At 40.1% G+C, this 17,857-nt stretch overlaps 1 protein-coding gene across 11 annotated transcripts in view; it reads right to left on the bottom strand.

Moving 5' to 3' along the window:
* Positions 1 to 17,857, bottom strand: part of DYRK1A (dual specificity tyrosine phosphorylation regulated kinase 1A) — a 269,710-nt gene that overhangs the window by 42,009 nt on the left and 209,844 nt on the right. For all 11 annotated transcript variants that reach the window (XM_066370200.1, XM_066370199.1, XM_066370203.1 and 8 more), the window contains one exon: positions 4,664 to 4,860. In XM_066370200.1, the coding sequence (XP_066226297.1) occupies positions 4,664 to 4,860 (197 nt within the window). The remainder of the gene's footprint in view (positions 1 to 4,663; positions 4,861 to 17,857) is intronic.

Genomic DNA, 17,857 nt, shown 5'->3' on the forward strand with positions numbered 1-17,857 from the left:
CAATAAAATAAGCATATGCCTTTACTAAAATTATTTATGTACAAAACCGTGAATGAGTTTAAGTTTTCAACTTGTCCATTTACAATTCCATTGATATCTCAGACATCTGATAAAAGAACCACTGACTACATCTTTCCAGGACTAATTATGCAACCTCAAAACAGCAAAATCACACAATCCAAACAAAAAGAAATCTTAAATGTATATAGCACATAACATAAAATTTGGTACAAATGTAATTTTTTTTTTACAGGAACAGAGAGAGTCAGAGAAAGGGATAGATAGGGACAGACAGGAACGGAGAGATGAGAAGCATCAATCATCCACTTTCTGTTGCGACACCTTAGTTGTTCATTGATTGCTTTCTCATATGTGCCTTGACCGCAGGCCTTCAGCAGACCGAGTAACCCCTTGCTTGAGCCAGTGACCTTGGGTCCAAGCTGGTGAGTTTTCTGCTCAAGCCAGATGAGCCCACACTCAAGCTGGCGACCTCGGGGTCTTGAACCTGAGTCCTTCCACATCCCAGGCCGATGCTCTATCCACTGCGCCATCGCCTGGTCAGGCCAAATATAATTTTGACTAACAATTTTTTTCTGCATTCAACATGAGGGTATGTGTGCTTGGTACCGCACAAAATATTGCTAATCACTTCCACCACTGGCCAGACACTGCCTTCAAACCCTGATTGACTAGCTAATTTTAATTACCTTACTTTTCTTATATACCTATGGCAACAGAAGTTGACTATCTCAGGGACATCTGTATAAATAAACCAGATATGTTCTGTTCACAAAAAAAATTAGTCTTCAGATCAGAATGTATTTCACTGCTCCAAATAGTGCCCTTATACAGAGTAGGTGGTCAAAATTTATGCAAAGAACAAGTTAATTTCTACAAACTAAGTAACACTCCCTTCACTAACTTTCATTGTAATATCATGTTCTGTAACCATATTTTCTGTTTCAATACTGTGTTGCCAATAAGCACAAGTCCAGAATTAGAAAAACATTTTTCCCAATACTCAGTTACAAATCTACGTAAGACTCAAGGCCAGCTCTATGCATTTGATGTTTTCTCCACTTCCTGCTTCTTATAGTCACAAAGTCAGGAGAATGTACAGTAATGTAGTAAGCTCCTTTCTTCCCTTCCACAGCTGAAAGAAAGCCAATGGTATTCAGAAGACCCAAAATCTCACCAAGCTAAAGCTGGCAACCACCTCCCACACCCCAGTCCCGAGAGCAGGAAGTTAATGAGATTCCCTCATGCTGTCGCAGCTATCTGGCTGTGGGAACCAGAAAAAGCCATACCTCCAGGAATGCTCAAATCTCTTGATCTTTCTGTCTCAAGATACAGACCAAAAAACAAAAGCGCCTCCTACACTTAGATCACTATCAAAAGCTAATAAAACCTTTTTTTTTCTAAAAATACTCCACAGAATCTTTACTTAAAAATTGTTGTCTATTTAATATCTATTCCATCCATTTTATTTATATTGACCTGCTATTTTTATGTATAATACAGAATTAAAAACACTATATTCCACCTTTTTCCTATTTTGAGTTATGAAAATTTATTCAGATAGTGTATTTAATACATACGCAGAGTGCTGGTTTAGTCTAACTACAAAAGGTACTGTGAAAACTCTAACAGCCCAGACTCAGCATTTCAAACACCAATCATATATTTGGCACTTGCCTTTACTACATTTCTCATTTCCTAAATTTATCTTTACAACAAAAATGTTTAAATTTGTATGAAACATTAACTATGAAAAATAAAATGTTCAAGCTAGCTCACTTCAATTTACTTGTATAGTAAATCTGATTTTTAAAGGACACTGATAGGATGATGAACATGAAACAATGGAATCAAGTAATGAAATTATAGAATTGCAGAGCTGGGGGTGGGGGAGGGTCCTAGTCTGAAATCCCAATCTTACACTTAAAGCACTAGCTAGGAAGGGTTCAAGCAACCTGACTCAAGTCATACGACTAGACCACACAACAAAAACCTTGAACCCACATTTTATGACTTGCAGCCCATGCCGCACAAAAACCAAGTTTTAGTGGTAACATTTCAGTTATGGGAAAGATCTCTTTCTTTAGATTCATAAATGTATGGGATTTAGCAGAAATATTTAGCTGAATATTATTTTGATATGTTGAATATATTATAATTAAGACAGTCTTTTACATTATATAAACCTTTAAAAATATTTTACAGATCAAAATGAAAATACTAAGTAAATTATCTCTTATTTTAAAATAATCCACAAATAAGATGTTCATTGTATCTAAAAATAGGTACTTTGCTAAATTACCTACTATAATAACCATAAAAATAATTTGAAAGGACTGGGATTTTCCTTATCCCTCCACAGAGGCTGGGTGTTGGAACTCAAGGAGCACTGTATGGAAGAAGAAAGCAGCCTGGGCTGGACCCCCGAGTCTCGGCTCACACAATTGAAGCAGTTGGTCCAATCAGTTGAGAAGCACAGGCATCCTGCCATATAGGCTGCTTCTGAAGTGGGAAATGTATCCTAATATACTTTATTTCTTTTTCTTTTTTTAAGATTTTATTTATTCATTTTAGGGCAGAGGGAGGATGGGAGAGAGGGAGATGGGAAGAGAGAGAGTGAGGGCGATAGAGATAGGGAGAGGGGGAGATGGAGAAAGGGGGAGAGAGGGGGAGAGAGAGGAGGGAAAGGGAGAGAGAAGGAGAGAGGGAGAGAGAAGGAGAGAGGGAGAGAGGGGGAGAGAGGGAGAGGGGGAAAGATAGGGAGGGGAGAGAGGGGAAAAGATAGGGAGGGGAGAGAGGGGAAAAGATAGGGAGGGGAGAGAGGGGAAAAGATAGGGAGGGGGGAGTGTGAGAGAGAGAGAGAGAGAAGGGGGGAGCAGGAAGCACCAACTTCCATATGTGCCTTAACCAGGCAAGCCCGGGGTTTCAAACCTGTGACCACAGCATTCCAGGTCAATGCTTTATCCCCTGCGCCACCACAGGTCAGACAACTTTGTTTCTTTTTCTTTTTCTTTTTTTACGAGAGAGAGAGAGAGAGAGAGAGAGAGAGAGAGAGAGAGAGAGAGAGAGAGAGAGAGAACACGCGCGCGCACATGACAGAGACAGACACAGATAGGGACAGAGATGAGAAGCATCAATTCTTTGTTGCAGTACCTTGGTTGTTCGTTAATTGCTTTCTCATATGTGCCTTTACGGGGGGCAGGGGGGTACAGTAGAGTGAGTGAACCCTCACTCAAGCCAGCGATCATGGGGTCATGTCTGTGATCCCACGCTCAAGCCAGTGATCCCATGCTCAAGCTGGCAACCTCAGGTTTCAAACATGGGTCCCTCTGCGTCCCACTCTGACGCTCTATCCATTGTGCCATCGCCTGGTCAGGCCTACTGTTTCTTAAAAATACAATGCAGCCTGACCAGGCAGTGGTGCAGTGGATAGAGCAGGGATCCCCAAACTTTTTACACAGGGGGCCAGTTCACTGTCCCTCAGACCGTTGGAGGGCCAGACTATAAAAAAAACTATGAACAAATCCCTATGCACACTGCACATATCTTATTTTAAAGTAAAAAAACAAAACAGGAACAAATATAATATTTAAAATAAAGAACAAGTAAATTTAAATCAACAAACTGACCAGTATTTCAATGGAAACTATGCTCCTCTCACTGACCACCAATGAAAGAGGTGCCCCTTCCGGAGGTGCGGTGGGGGGGGGGGGATAAATGGCCTCATGGGGCCTCATGCGGCCTATGGGCCATAGTTTGGGGACCCCTGGGATAGAGGGTCGGAGTGGGACACGAAGGACCCAGGTTCAAAACCCCAAGGTCGCTGGCTTGAGCGCAGGCTCACCAGATTGAGCGTGGAGGTCACTGGCTTGAGTCCAAAGGTTGCTGGCTTGAGCAAGGGGTCGCTGGCTCTGCTGGAGCCTCCCAGTCAATGCACATATGAGACAGCAATCAATGAACAACTAATGAGCTGCAACAAAGAATTGATGCTTTTCATCTCCCTTCCTGTTGGTCTGTCCCTATCTATCCTTCTCTCTGTCTCTGTCACAAAATAAACAAACAAACAAAAAACCACACACATTTATATTGTGTATATGTATGCATATCAAGAGATTTTAGTATTTACTCTCTTAACAGTATCTATTTTATGGAAAAGTGCTGAATTTCTAGCCTAAATATCAAAATGAACAGCATGGTTAATTTGCAATACATTTTTTCCTTTTAATTTTAAGGAATTTTGTACTTGTTTTTATACATGTATAAACACTAGTTTATAAAAGCATAAAATCAGTTCTATACATTTGCCGTAATGGACGCTGACTTGCTCCCCTATAGTTTACAGTTTTCTACTTAACCACCTTTCCATAAAAATAAGCTTTTAGTTTCTATTACTTAGAAATAATTTTTCCCTGTCACAGAATGAGATAATGTAATTATGTTTAGTATGTTTTAAGTGAAATACATATTAAAAAAAAGAAAAAAAAACAATGAACTCTTTAATGCAAACTCCTAAACACTGTATTTTGTCAATCCAGAATTACACTTGCATGTGAAACTGAAAACCATTAAACCATTTTGCCAATTTACAATTTTAAGGAATAAACTACCATTCCAACAAATCGTTTCTGATAGGTCGTGAACTTACCTGGTTAGTTAGAGGTTGCTGAATCTGGTCAGAATAAGATAAGGCAGAAACCTGTTGGTCACTTATGTTTGGCTGGCGACGGTCACTGTACTGATGTGAATGGGGCATCTGTCCAGCCATCTGAAGGCCAGCAGCATGGAATGAAAATGACGGTGCAAGCCGAACAGATGAAGGTTTGCATGCTGAAGTCTCTCCTCCTACAAGAAGACAACAATGGGGGGGTCAGAGGATGTGCTCGAAGACTGAGCTTTCTATCTTTTCACCTATATCTGATATTCTTTAAATAAGGACTTTAGGATGTTCAATGACATTAAAAAAACCCAAAACTAAAAAAACAGTATGTCAATCAACACAACAGTTATATGTTAAATGGTATAAAATTTAGTGATTAAAATGAGTATCTATAAATCTGTATTGAGAAAAATATTAAATCTTTTAGTAAAGCAATAGAAATAATCTTTAATACTTATTTTAACATACTTTCATCAATTGAGAACCATAAATTACATAAATAATCTTCAAATTCTTGTGAAGGGCTTTTCCAATGGATCAAGCTCCTCAGAACCCCCAATTCAAAGGATCATCACTAAGATGCCGCTCTGCGCACCAGGTATGTGGCATTTGACATCTCCGCATCCTCCACCCAGATGAAAGGTTTGTCCTAATGGTGCTCACCACTGACACAGGTAATTAAAGGTTGAGCATATGATATACAAAAACAAATCCACAGAAGGATAGATTTCTCTGGACTCTTCCAACAGTCCTAAGAGAAGGTAGACCTGCCAAGCTCGCCACAAGAATGAATGGTCAGTAATTACCCCACAGGTAGGCTGGGATCACCATCCATGATCTTGATTTTCATTGTAAAAATAAAAAACACTTTTGGCCCAAAGAAGTATTGGGTAGCTAACTAATAAAAGTTAATTCTTCCTAAAAGGGGGAAAAAAAATCCTTCCTATATTCAACCAAAGTTGCAATGACAGACTAAAGCCAAAAGGCAATCATAAAACCGTGGTCAAAAACTCTGGACCAGGCATACTTGTGCTTGTCTTCCTTAATAAATCAGCTCTCTCTCAGTACACAAAAGAACATACTTTTGAGCACTAGGGTACTTTTTCTAAAGTCTGCTTTTCTTGAGATATACAAAAACATGGGCAAAATGGTGACAAGCATGGATTTTCAGCCAGCGGCTGCAGACTGAAACTTCAGCTCTGCACTTACCAGTTGTGTGGCCCTGTACACCTAATTTCCTGATAATGATATCCACCTCAAAGGCTAAAGTGTTTTAATACATGTAAAGTACTTAGAATAGCTCTGGCAACTAATACAAGGCTCAGTATCAGCTGCAATTACTGTGCTGTACAGTAAAAGATAATGTGAGGTAGTGCCCCTTCTTGTGGAGCATTCAACCTGTACTCGAATGCTGCACAGATTCTGCAAACAGAGAACAAATTAAGTCTCACTTCTTTTCCTACCACAGTGGATGACCTGTCTTCCACCCAGTCCACCAGCATCAAGCTCTGGCAGTCTAGATCAGTGGTCCCCAACCCACGGGCCGTGGACCGGTACCGGTCCGTGGGCCATTTGGTACTGGTCCGCAGAGAAAGAATAAATAACTTACATTATTTCCGTTTTATTTATATTTAAGTCTGAACGATGTTTTATTTTTTAAAAATGACCAGATTCCCTCTGTTACATCCATCTAAGACAGTGGTCCCCAACCTTTACTGGGCCACGGACCAGTTTAATGTCAGAAAATATTTTCACGGACCAGCCTTTAGGGTGGGACAGATAAATGCCCAAAATAAAATTATGTGATCGGCATAAAAACTGTGGTATTTTTAAATATAATTGTCAAACTTACAAAACAAGCGTCAAGAGTGAGTCTTAGATGGATTTAACAGAGGGAATCGGGTCATTTTTTAAAAATAAAACATCGTTCAGACTTAAATATAAATAAAATGAAAATAATGCAAGTTATTTATTCTTTCTCTGAGGATCCGTACCAAATGGCCCATGGACCAGTACCGGTCTGCGACCCGGGGGGTTGAGGACCATTGGTCTAAGACTCACTCCTGACACTTGTCTCAGTCACGTGATACATTTATCTGTCCCACCCTAAAGGCCGGTCTGTGAAAATATTTTCTGACATTAAACCGGTCCGTGGCCCAAAAAAGGTTGGGGACCACTGGTCTAGATGATAAGAGTCTTCTCCTCCACAGACCATCTCATGCAAACATCCACCCAATTTTGCTGGTTCCACCTCCCATAGAGAGCAGTCCAATACAACCTCTTCCTTTCCCTCCATTACACCATAACTCACTTAGATGACTCAACAAATTCTTCATAGTTATTTGTCTTTCTCTACCCATCTGCAACATTGTAGTTCAATAACATGACTGCAGTGACCTTTCTAAAAACAAATCTTGTTTTATACCCTACTTGAGTATCATCTGCCTTAGCATTGTTTTTATTCCTTTTTTTACCCATCATTTAATCTTTTTTTTAGGATTTGCTCTTAGAGCTTAGCTTGTCTCCCTCCACTACAGCATGCATGAGGCCCTTAGCTGACCCATAGTACTTGATTAATAAATATCTGCTGAATATGTAAAATTATAACGTTCCTATGATGGTAGACAAGATAACTTCTCTAAACATTTCATTACTCAAACAACACAGTCAATTCAATTATGTAGAGTGACTCTGATCCGTTAAAACAAAACAAAAACTAGAAATTTGTCCTAAGGAAATAGTTGATGATGTACACCAGGGGTCGGGAACCTATGGCTCGCGAGCCAGATGTGGCTCTTTTGATAGCTGCATCTGGCTCGCAGACAAATCTTTAATAAAAAAAAATAACAACATTAAAAATATAAAACATTCTCATGTATTACAATCCATTCATTTCCTACTGCTCATGTTCATGGTTGCGGGTAACTGAAGCCAATCACAGCTGTCCTCTGGGACAATACCAAATTTTTATTGGATAATGTGTAACATACACAGGTCGTTGTATAGCTCTCACAGAATTATATTTTAAAATATGTGGCGTTCATGGCTCTCTCAACCAAAAAGGTTCCCGACCTCTGATGTACACAAAGATAGTAAGAAAGAATGTTTTATCTCAGTACTCTTTAACAGCAAAAAATTTGGAAACTTAAATGTCAAATAATGGGGGGAGGGCTTTAAATTTGCATTATTAAAAATACAAAAAAATGGGAAGGAATATAAATAGCTCTTGTAAATAAACAGTAAAAAAACTGAGGCCCTGCATGACAAAATAACTTAATCATTCTGGGTCTTAGTTTCTCTGTCTGTGGAACAGAGGTATTATGACACTAACTTTATTCCCTTAGGTTTGTTATGGAGTTTAAATGGGATACCACAAGTAAGGAATGCAGAATATAACCTGGTAAAGAAAAGGTGCTTTTAAAAATATTACCTCTGTTTCTATTTTCAATGCCATTATCATACACCATGACTAAACTTATTTATTATAATATAGAACAAGTACAAAAATCATTAGTAGGCCCTGGCCAGTTGGCTCAGCGGTAGAGCGTCGGCCTGGCATGTGGGGGACCCGGGTTCGATTCCCGGCCAGGACACATAGGAGAAGCGCCCATTTGCTTCTCCACCCCCACTCCCCCCCTCCTTCCTCTCTGTCTCTCTCTTCCCCTCCCGCAGCCAAGGCTCCATTGGAGCAAAGATGGCCCGGGCGCTGGGGATGGCTCCTTGGCCTCTGCCCCAGGTGCTAGAGTGGCTCTGGTTGCGGCAGAGCGATGCCCTGGAGGGGCAGAGCATCGCCCCCTGGTGGGCAGAGCGTTGCCGCTGGTGGGCGTGCCGGGTGGATCCCGGTCGGGCGCATGCGGGAGTCTGTCTGGCTGTCTCTCCCCGTTTCCAGCTTCAGAAAAATACAAAAAAAAAAAAAAAAAAAAATCATTAGTATATAACTTAAAACAATTATCATCATTAAATCTGTGTGTCAAGTGGGGAAAAAGGGGGCCACCATCCTTAAAACCCCTCACACACCACTCTATGACCCTTTCCAATCAATGCCAAATTCCCTCTTCCCAGAATGTATCTTGATCTCCAAAACCATATTAGTTTAACTTTCTATCAATGGGTCTCTACACTTAATGTTATGCTTATAAAGTGGTTTATTCATTATTGTTAGAGTATCCTATTATGTGAACATATGTCAACTTGTTTATCCATTCTACTTTTGATTGACATTTGTATTATTTCCAGTTCAGAGCTAATATGAATACTGCCACTAGGAAGATGGTTAAGAGTTTTTGGTATACACAAAGATGATGTTCTGTTGTTTTTATAGTTAAAAGAAAATCTCATTGCTAGCAGTTTATGAAATTCCCTCTGCTCCACTCCTTCACCAACACTTGGAATCATCACCCTTTCTAATTTCAGTCATTACAGGAGGAGGTGTGTAGTGGTACCCCACTGTGATTTTAACTTTCATTTTCCTGGTATTATCGTCTTTTCATTCATTTATTAGCCATTTGGATATCTACTTATGTGAAATACCTATTCAGGCTTGCTATCAAAAAACTTTTCACAACCCTGGCTGGCTGGCTTAGTGAACACGCATCAGCTGGCACATGGACATTTCAGGTTCAATTCCTGTTAAGGGCACACATGAGAAGTGATCCTCTGCTTCTCTCCCTCTTTCTCTACCCCTTCTCTCTCTTCCTCTCCCACAGCCAGTGGCTCAATTGGTTTGAGTGTCAGCCCCCAGTGCTGAGGATAGCTCAGTTGATTCAAGTACAGCCCCAAATGAGAGTTGCCAGGTGGATCCTTGTCGGGGCACATGCAGGAGTCTATCTCTCTATCTCCCATGCTCTCACTTAAAAAAAGAAAGAAAAAGAAAACCAAAACCATTTTTGCACAAATTTCTAAAATTAAAAAAATTCTATTTTTTAAACATATTTTAGATATGACCCCTTTATTGCTTAGAGTTGGCTGTGTTCTTTGAAAAACAGCATTAAGAGATGATGCCAATCTCATCACTTTTGCTTTAGAATTAGTACATTTGATATCTGCTTAATTCTTTCCTTGTACCAAAGTCATGAAAACAATTGTTTTCTTTGACGAGTTTTACCATTACATATATATTACTCACAAAAATCAAGGAATATTCTATAGCTACATATTCATTTTGAAATATCTCCTAATTTTTGTGAGCAGTATAAATAGGCAATACTCTTAGATTTGATGTTTATGTATGCAACAGAAATCTAGTTGACTTTCCCTCCAAAATAAACATCCAGCTGACCCACAAATGATTATTAAAAAGACAAACTTTTCCCACTGCTTTGCAATGTCATCTTTATCATAAATCACACGCCCATAGGTGCTTGGATCTGTTTTTGGATTCTCTATTCTATTCTACCGAATACAGATTTAGCTAGATTTCTTATATCTCTGTACAAACCAGATACTGTATAAATTATGATAGCTTTAAAAACTCTAATATTTAATAAAGAATTTTGTTCTTTAAAATGTTTTAGCTATTATTACCCCTTTGCATGTCTATATATGATACATTTTAGAATTAGCTCGACAAATTTACCAAACACACACCAACCTATGTTGGACTTTTGACTACACTTGCATTGTCTTTACTGACCAGCAATATCTAACAGAGGTCTGCACTGAGGGTTTATCTATACTATCTAACAAGTAGCTACTAGAACAACCGAGCACTTTAAACTTTAACTTTTTCCTTCTCAATCCTTATTCTTTCCCTTGACTTATTCCACTTGCTGGGACCTCTAGAACTGTGATGATTAGAAGAGGAGATAACAGGTACACTGTCTTATTCCCCTACTCAATCATCCAGCATGGGTACAATCGAACTCAAGGATACAATCAAAAGGATAGACGGAAATTTTGTGATTTCCAGATTGCCTGATTACTATTGTTATACTATCCTCCTAAAATACTTCATTTTCTGAATCAAGATCTAGTTAATTGTGTGCATTAAATGCAACAAGCATTTACTGAGGGGAAACTATGACATTGTTTCATGGGGGTGACAATGGTACTCATAATCTATAATAACACTTCTCAAACCTTAATGTACTTACAAATAAACTTTCAATCTTCTTAAAATGGTATATTCTGCTTCAGTAGACCTCGGGCAGGGCTTGAGTCTACATTTCTAACATGCCACCAAGATAGTATCAATGATGCTTTGAATAGCATCTAAAAAACAATTACGGTTCGCCCTGGCCGGTTGGCTCAGTGGTAGAGCGTCAGCCTGGCGTGCAGAAGTCCCAGGTTCGATTCCCGGCCAGGGCACACAGGAGAAGCGCCCATCTGCTTCTCCACCCCTCCCCCTCTCTTTCCTCTCTGTCTTTCTCTTCCCCTCCCGCAGCCGAGGCTCCATTGGAGCAAAGATGGCCCGGGCGCTGGGGATGGCTCCTTGGCCTCTGCCCCAGGCGCTAGAGTGACTCTGGTCACGGCAGCGCAAGGCCCCAGAGGGGCAGAGCGTCGCCCCCTGGTGGGCGTGCCAGGTGGATCCCGGTCAGGCGCATGCGGGAGTCTGTCTGACTATCTCTCCCCGTTTACAGCTTCAGAAAAATACACAAAGCCCTGGCTGGTTGGCTCAGTGGTAGAGCATCGGCCTGGCGTGCGGGGGACCCGGGTTCGATTCCCGGCCAGGGCACATAGGAGAAGCACCCATTTGCTTCTCCACCCCCACACCCTCCTTCCTCTCTGTCTCTCTCTTACCCTCCCGCAGCCAAGGCTCCATTGGAGCAAAGATGGCCCGGGTGCTGGGGATGGTTCCTTGGCCTCTGCCCCAGGCGCTAGAGTGGCTCTGGTCATGGCAGAGCGACGCCCCGGAGGGGTAGAGCATCGCCCCCTGGTGGGCAGAGCGTTGCCCCTGGTGGGCGTTCCGGGTGGATCCCGGTCGGGCGCATGCGGGAGTCTGTCTGACTGTCTCTCCCTGTTTCCAGCTTCAGAAAAATACAAAAAAAAAAAAAAAAAATTACGGTTCACCTTAATAAAAGAAAGCTATTTTCTAGCTAATGCAAATAGCAGATAATTCAAAAATATGCTCTATTCTGACTACACAATACACTACAGGGCTCCCCCCACTCTCAGTAGATCACCTTCTTAGTTCAATGAAGGGTGTGTGCTTTCTTTTATAAAACTAATACATATTCCCATGCATAAGGGTGATACGCTGAGTGAAAAGTAGTCTTATTTCCTTTTTCAAATTTGCTGTAGGTAATCGGAATATAGGTTAACTAGAAATAACAATTTTTCTCACTTATGGGACTTTCTCTCTCTAGCTAAGACTCCACGACAAACTAAAATGACAATTTCTTGTCAACCTGATTTTATTAAGCAAATCACCATGGTTTCTATTCTTACTAAAATGTCTATATTCCCTCAATTCAAATGTTAATGAGAAAAAAATGTCTCAGTCCGTCCACTAATAGAGATGATAACAAAGTATTAGGTTGGACTATCTGAAATTGCTGATATTAGACCTCCTTTGGCCTACAAAAATTAAAATTCATATGGTTTAACCTGGTATCCATCATATATATAATTCTTATTCAACTAAATTTATAATTAGCTCTAGTAGTATTTTATTTAGCCCAAGAATGTATCACAATACATGTAGTATCACGGACACTATAATTTAATAATGAACTTATAATATTTAATTCAAATCTTTCTTTGCAATTATTAACTGGAGTTCAATTTCAAAATAGTACTTTAAATTTCTCCAAAGAGTAAAAAAGGCAAGCTGGAGAAAAGTATATAAATGTGGGGTCCTATCTGCATTTTTTATATCCTTCTGAACTGTATGAACCTTATTTTTTTTAATCATAAACATGTTTCTATAGCTTGTTAAAAGTTCATAAAAAACTTGTTGGTAAATAAATAGCTCATTACATAAAGGAAGTAGCTTTCTCACCTTATTAAATTACTATATTCTAGCAAGAAGCTCTAATAACTAAAGACCATAACACTAATAGAAATTAGCATTGATTCCACAGAGAAACATTTCATGAACATATCTCAGAGAATGGAAAATGGTAAGACTCAAAAAGGAAGTAGCAGACATGAAGGAAATGTCAAACAAAAAAGCCTGGTGAAGACCCTGAATGCAAATAATTGCCATTTGTTTCTGGAGTAACACCACATGTAGCTAAACTTGTAGGTAACCTGAATTTCTTTTTGTTAATAAGCTGATAGGGGAACCATCCTATCAGCATTATTCCACATTAGATTTTATAAAGAAAGAACAACATTAAGGAAGAAAAATAGGGCCCTGGCTAGTTGGCTCAACAGAAGAGCATCACCCAGGCATGTGGATGTCCCAGGTTCGATTCCTGGCCAGGGCACACAGGAGAAGTGCCCATCTGCTTCTCCACCCTTCCTCCTCTCCTTTCTATCCCTCTCTAGCCCTCCCACAACCAAGGCTCCATTGGAGCAAAGTTGGCCCGGGTGCTGAAGATGGTTCCATGGCCTCCACCTTGGCATTAGAATGGCTCGGGGTGAAAAGGAGCAACGCCCCAGATCGGCTGAGCATCGCCCCCTGCTAGGTATGCCGGGTGGATCCTTGTCTGGCGCATGAAGGAGTCTGTCTCTCTCTGCTTCCCCACTTCTCACTTCAGAAAAATACGAAAATAAAAAAAGAAAAAGAATAAAGAATAAAAATAATTCAAGTTAATTAAAAGTATGGCATCCAAATGTAGAAACTCTTACAAAGTCAAGCTTTGGGACAGAATCCCCTTAAAAATAAGAAGCTTATATGGAAAGAAGCTGGCGAGCTCCCTGGCAATAAAACATACCCATAATGAAAGAGGGGTGAAAAATGTTAAAGGAACAGCCAATTGCACTTTTAATGATGGCTGGAAAAAAAGGTACACAATTAAGAGAGCAACTGAATTTAAGTCCATGAGTAAACTTTGTTCATCATAGTTTCATTCATTAGTACCAAGAACAGTGCTTGGCACATGGCCTGCATTCAATAAATATTTGTTCAATAAACTGAATCCATCAGTAATAGTTAGAATGTGAATAAATGGTTGAAAAGGAAGGGAGGGAGCTGAAGGGGATAAGGATAGAAGTATTTTTTTTTTTTTTTTTTGCATTTTTCCGAAGCTGGAAACGGGGAGGCAGTCAGACTCCCGCATGCGCCCGACCGGGATCCACCCGGCATGCCCACCAGGGGGCGATGCTCTGCCCCTCTGGGGCGTCGCTCTGTTGCATCCAGAGCCATTCTAGCACCTGAGGCAGAGGCCACAGAGCCATCCTCAGCGCCCGGGCCATCTTTGCTCCAATGGAGCCTTGGCTGCGGGAGAGGAAGAGAGAGACAGAGAGGAAGGAGAGGGGGAGGGGTGGAGAAGCAGATGGGCGCTTCTCCTGTGTGCCCTGGCCGGGAATCGAACCCGGGACTCCTGCACGCCAGGCCGACGCTCTACCACTGAGCCAACCGGCCAGGGCCAAGGATAGAAGTATTTTTAAAATTAGGGCTCATGAGTCAGAAATAAATAAGTCTAATCATAGCACAGGCAAGATACTGCTTACCAGTCTATTTTTCTTACTCATTTTTATATCCCAAGCACACTGCTAGGGCCTGGCTCCACAGGTGTTAAATAAATATACTGTAAGGTTCAACTATGTCATCATTCTGTAAATTAACTGATGATAAGAACAAATAAACTGATTTATTACCCTCTTAAAGTGCCATTCTAGTTAGTGGCCAACACATGTCCCTATAGAACATGTGAGTATACACACACACACACACACACACACACACACACACACACACAAAACATCTTTAAAATGATAGAAAAAAAGACCTTTAACCTACAATTCTATATTCAGTGAAAACATCTTTCAAAAATGAAGTTAAACCACTTTTGAAGACAAAAGTGCAAAAATCTGTCAACAGCATACCTACACTCACAAAATGTTTACAGTTCACAGAAGGAAAATGATACGAGACAGAAACTACATGAGATCTACATAAAGGTATAAAGACCACCAGAAATGGTAAATATGTAGATTAACAGTAAAGACATTTTTCTTATCAATATTCTTTTAAATAATTGTTTAAAGCAAAACTAACCATGTATTGTGGAGTTTGTAACACACAAAGGTAAAATATGTGACAGACATATCATCAAGGACAGGAGGTAAAAGGAGAATAAAGGATGGTATCACTTCAGGATGCCTGTGGTTAAGTTCTCAAGCAATCACTGAAATCAGACAGACAGACAGACAGACAAACTAATGAACCACTAGATACAAAGTGGAATACTAACTGTACCTTAAGCACTACAAAGAATCATCATGATACTCTGAGACTAGTATATATATGCATGCATTTTAGTCACATTATTTAACAAGCACATATTATGTTTGAGGTACTTACTGTACTATTCTCAACTAGATTACATAAAAACTTAACTCTACAGTAAATGGATTTTAAACCCCTTCAACTATAAAAGACAAACCAAATTCTTACAACTAAAATAAGAGGTCAAGATCCATAAATAGTCATGGATCAAGACCTAACTTGGGGCCTGCCCAGGCGGTAGTGAGGTGGATAGAGGGTCGAACTGGGACACTGAGGACACAGGTTCAAACCCCAAGGTCACTGGTTTGAGCATGGGGTCACAGACATGACCCCATGGTTGATAGCTTAAGTCCAAAAGGTTGCTGGTTTGAGCAAGTGGGTCACTGGTTTGGTTGGAGCCCCCTGGGTCAAGGCACATATGAGAAAGCAATCAATGAACAACTAAGGCGCCACAACTATGATTTGATGTTTCTCATATCTCCCCGTCTTGTCTCTGTCCTTCTCGCTTAAAAAAAAAAAAAAAAAAAAAAAAAAGACGGGGTGGGGGTATGAACATAGTATACAGAGATATGTTGTTGAACTGGATACCTAAAACCCATATAATTATGTTAACCAATGTCTCCCCACTAAACTACAAAAGAAAAAAAAGATCTTATTTTTAGTCACAGCATCTGGATATAAAAAAAGACTAAAATAGTCACCCAAGATATAGCTGCTGGATTCCATATATTATTATACTGTACACAGTATAACATGTAATATGGGTCAATTTATTATTTTCCCATAATATTCTAAAATTATAAACTATTTTTAATTAGTAAAAATAAGCAAAGCAGATAACACCTGGTATTTTATCAGTAGTCATGAAAACTACAAATGGGAAAAGAAATAAGTATTTTATAGTATCCATAATAAAAAATGTTTAATCAGTAATAAACCTATTTAAATAAAAAATTTCCCATTAGGGTCCTGGCCGGTTTGCTCAGCAATAGAGTGTCAGCCTGGTGTGTGGAAGTCCTGGGTTTGATTTCCGGCCAGGGCACACAGGAGAAGCACCCAACTGCTTTTCCACCCTTCCTACTCTCCTTTCTCTCTAGCTCTTTCTTCCCCTCCCACAGCCTAGTCTCCATTGAAGCAAAGTTGGCCCGAGCACTGAGGATGGCTCCATGGCCTCTGCCTCAGGCCCTAGAATGGCTCTGGTGGCTCTGGGGGCAGAGCATCGCCCCCTAGTGGGCATGCCGGGTGGATCCCGGTTGGGCGCATACAGGAATCTCTCTCTCTGCCTCCCCACTTCTCACTTCAGAAAAAATAAAAAAATACAAAAAAAATTTCCCATTACTAGAAAGCATGTGTCAAGAAGCCTTTGAGCCCTTAATTTTTAGGAAATGGGGTGGGGAGCTTAAAACAAAAGACTTACAAGTAAACAGAGACATACAAAGTCTCCACAGAAATTTCATTTACAGGTCAGATTAAATCTGTTAAGAAATCAAGACCAACTACTGGAAAAAATGAAGATCAGTAATTCTCTGAACTAGGCCTGGTAGCTAGTTAGTGGCTGATGGTGAAGTATAAGAAGCAAAAGCCTACCTCCTAGAGCAGCAATTTTCAACCTTTTTCATCTCATGGTACACAAACTAATTATTAAAATTCTGTGGTACACCAAAAAAATGTATTATATTTTTGCTGATGTGACAAAATAGGTATAATTTTGATTCATTCACACCGGATGGCTACTGCTGTGCTGACTGTTGTCATTTTTCTATGTCACAATCTAAGGGAGAAGAGGTCAGTGTCCCTGAACAGCCAGGTATTGCATGTTTTAAAAATTCTTATGGCACAGTGGTTGAAAATTGCTATCCTAGAGCAACAATGCTACTGAAATGTACACTCCAGGAGAAGACTCTCCCCTGCCGCCCTCCAGCTTTGTGCCTCACCTGAGTCTCAAAACTTAAGACTATGCTCAGCACACAGCAGAAGCTCCCTCAGTCACTGCTGCCTAACTGATGGAATGAGTGGTATAGAAGAGCACAGATATCTTTAAAATGAATCTGCCGTTAGGAGATTTAAAAATGCCAATACAAAATGGAAGATTACTAATGTTACAATAAATTAAACATACAAGTTGATGGATTTTAGGTATAATTAACTGACAGCTGTTTTTAAATGCAACAGAACTTGAAATACTAAAAACTAATCCTTTACTAGAAAATTATATGTTAAAGAAAGCAATGTATTTAACATAGCAATTGGGGAAAAAACATGCTTTTGAGGCAAATACAATAAAAAAATTATTTATCATCAATGATTGTAGTTGCATGGTCCTTGCTGGCTTATAACTGCTTTAAATTTATATATGCTCTAACCTGCCCACCCCAATCCTTTGGGGGAACAAAAAGCAAACTCATTGCTGGTAGAAGTTTAATTTTAGATATCGGTTCACTGGACATCGCTGCAGAGGAGCAGAAAGGGATGCTTTTTGGATGAGCAGACTCTACATAACAGTACAAGAGAAGAACAAATAAGATAATAGCTGCTGAAGCATCCTTTTCAGGCAGTATCAGTATCTCAACACAGAAAGGGTGTCGCATATAAACATAAGACCTAAACTAAACTACCTACATTTCTTTCCAACAGAGTATTAGAATAACATTATTCTGCCCTGGCTGGTTGCTTCAGTTGATAAGCGCGTCAGCCCAGAGTGCAGACATCCTGAATTCAATCCCCAGTCAGGGCACCCAGGAGAAGCAACCATCTGCTTCTCTTTCCCTCCTTCCCCCCTTCTCTCCCTCTCCCCCTCATAATAGCTAGTGGCTCAGTTGGTCTGAGCGTTAGCCTCAGGCTCTGAG

This window comes from Saccopteryx leptura, chromosome 2 (assembly GCF_036850995.1).
Source record: "Saccopteryx leptura isolate mSacLep1 chromosome 2, mSacLep1_pri_phased_curated, whole genome shotgun sequence".
Taxonomy (NCBI): domain Eukaryota; kingdom Metazoa; phylum Chordata; class Mammalia; order Chiroptera; family Emballonuridae; genus Saccopteryx; species Saccopteryx leptura.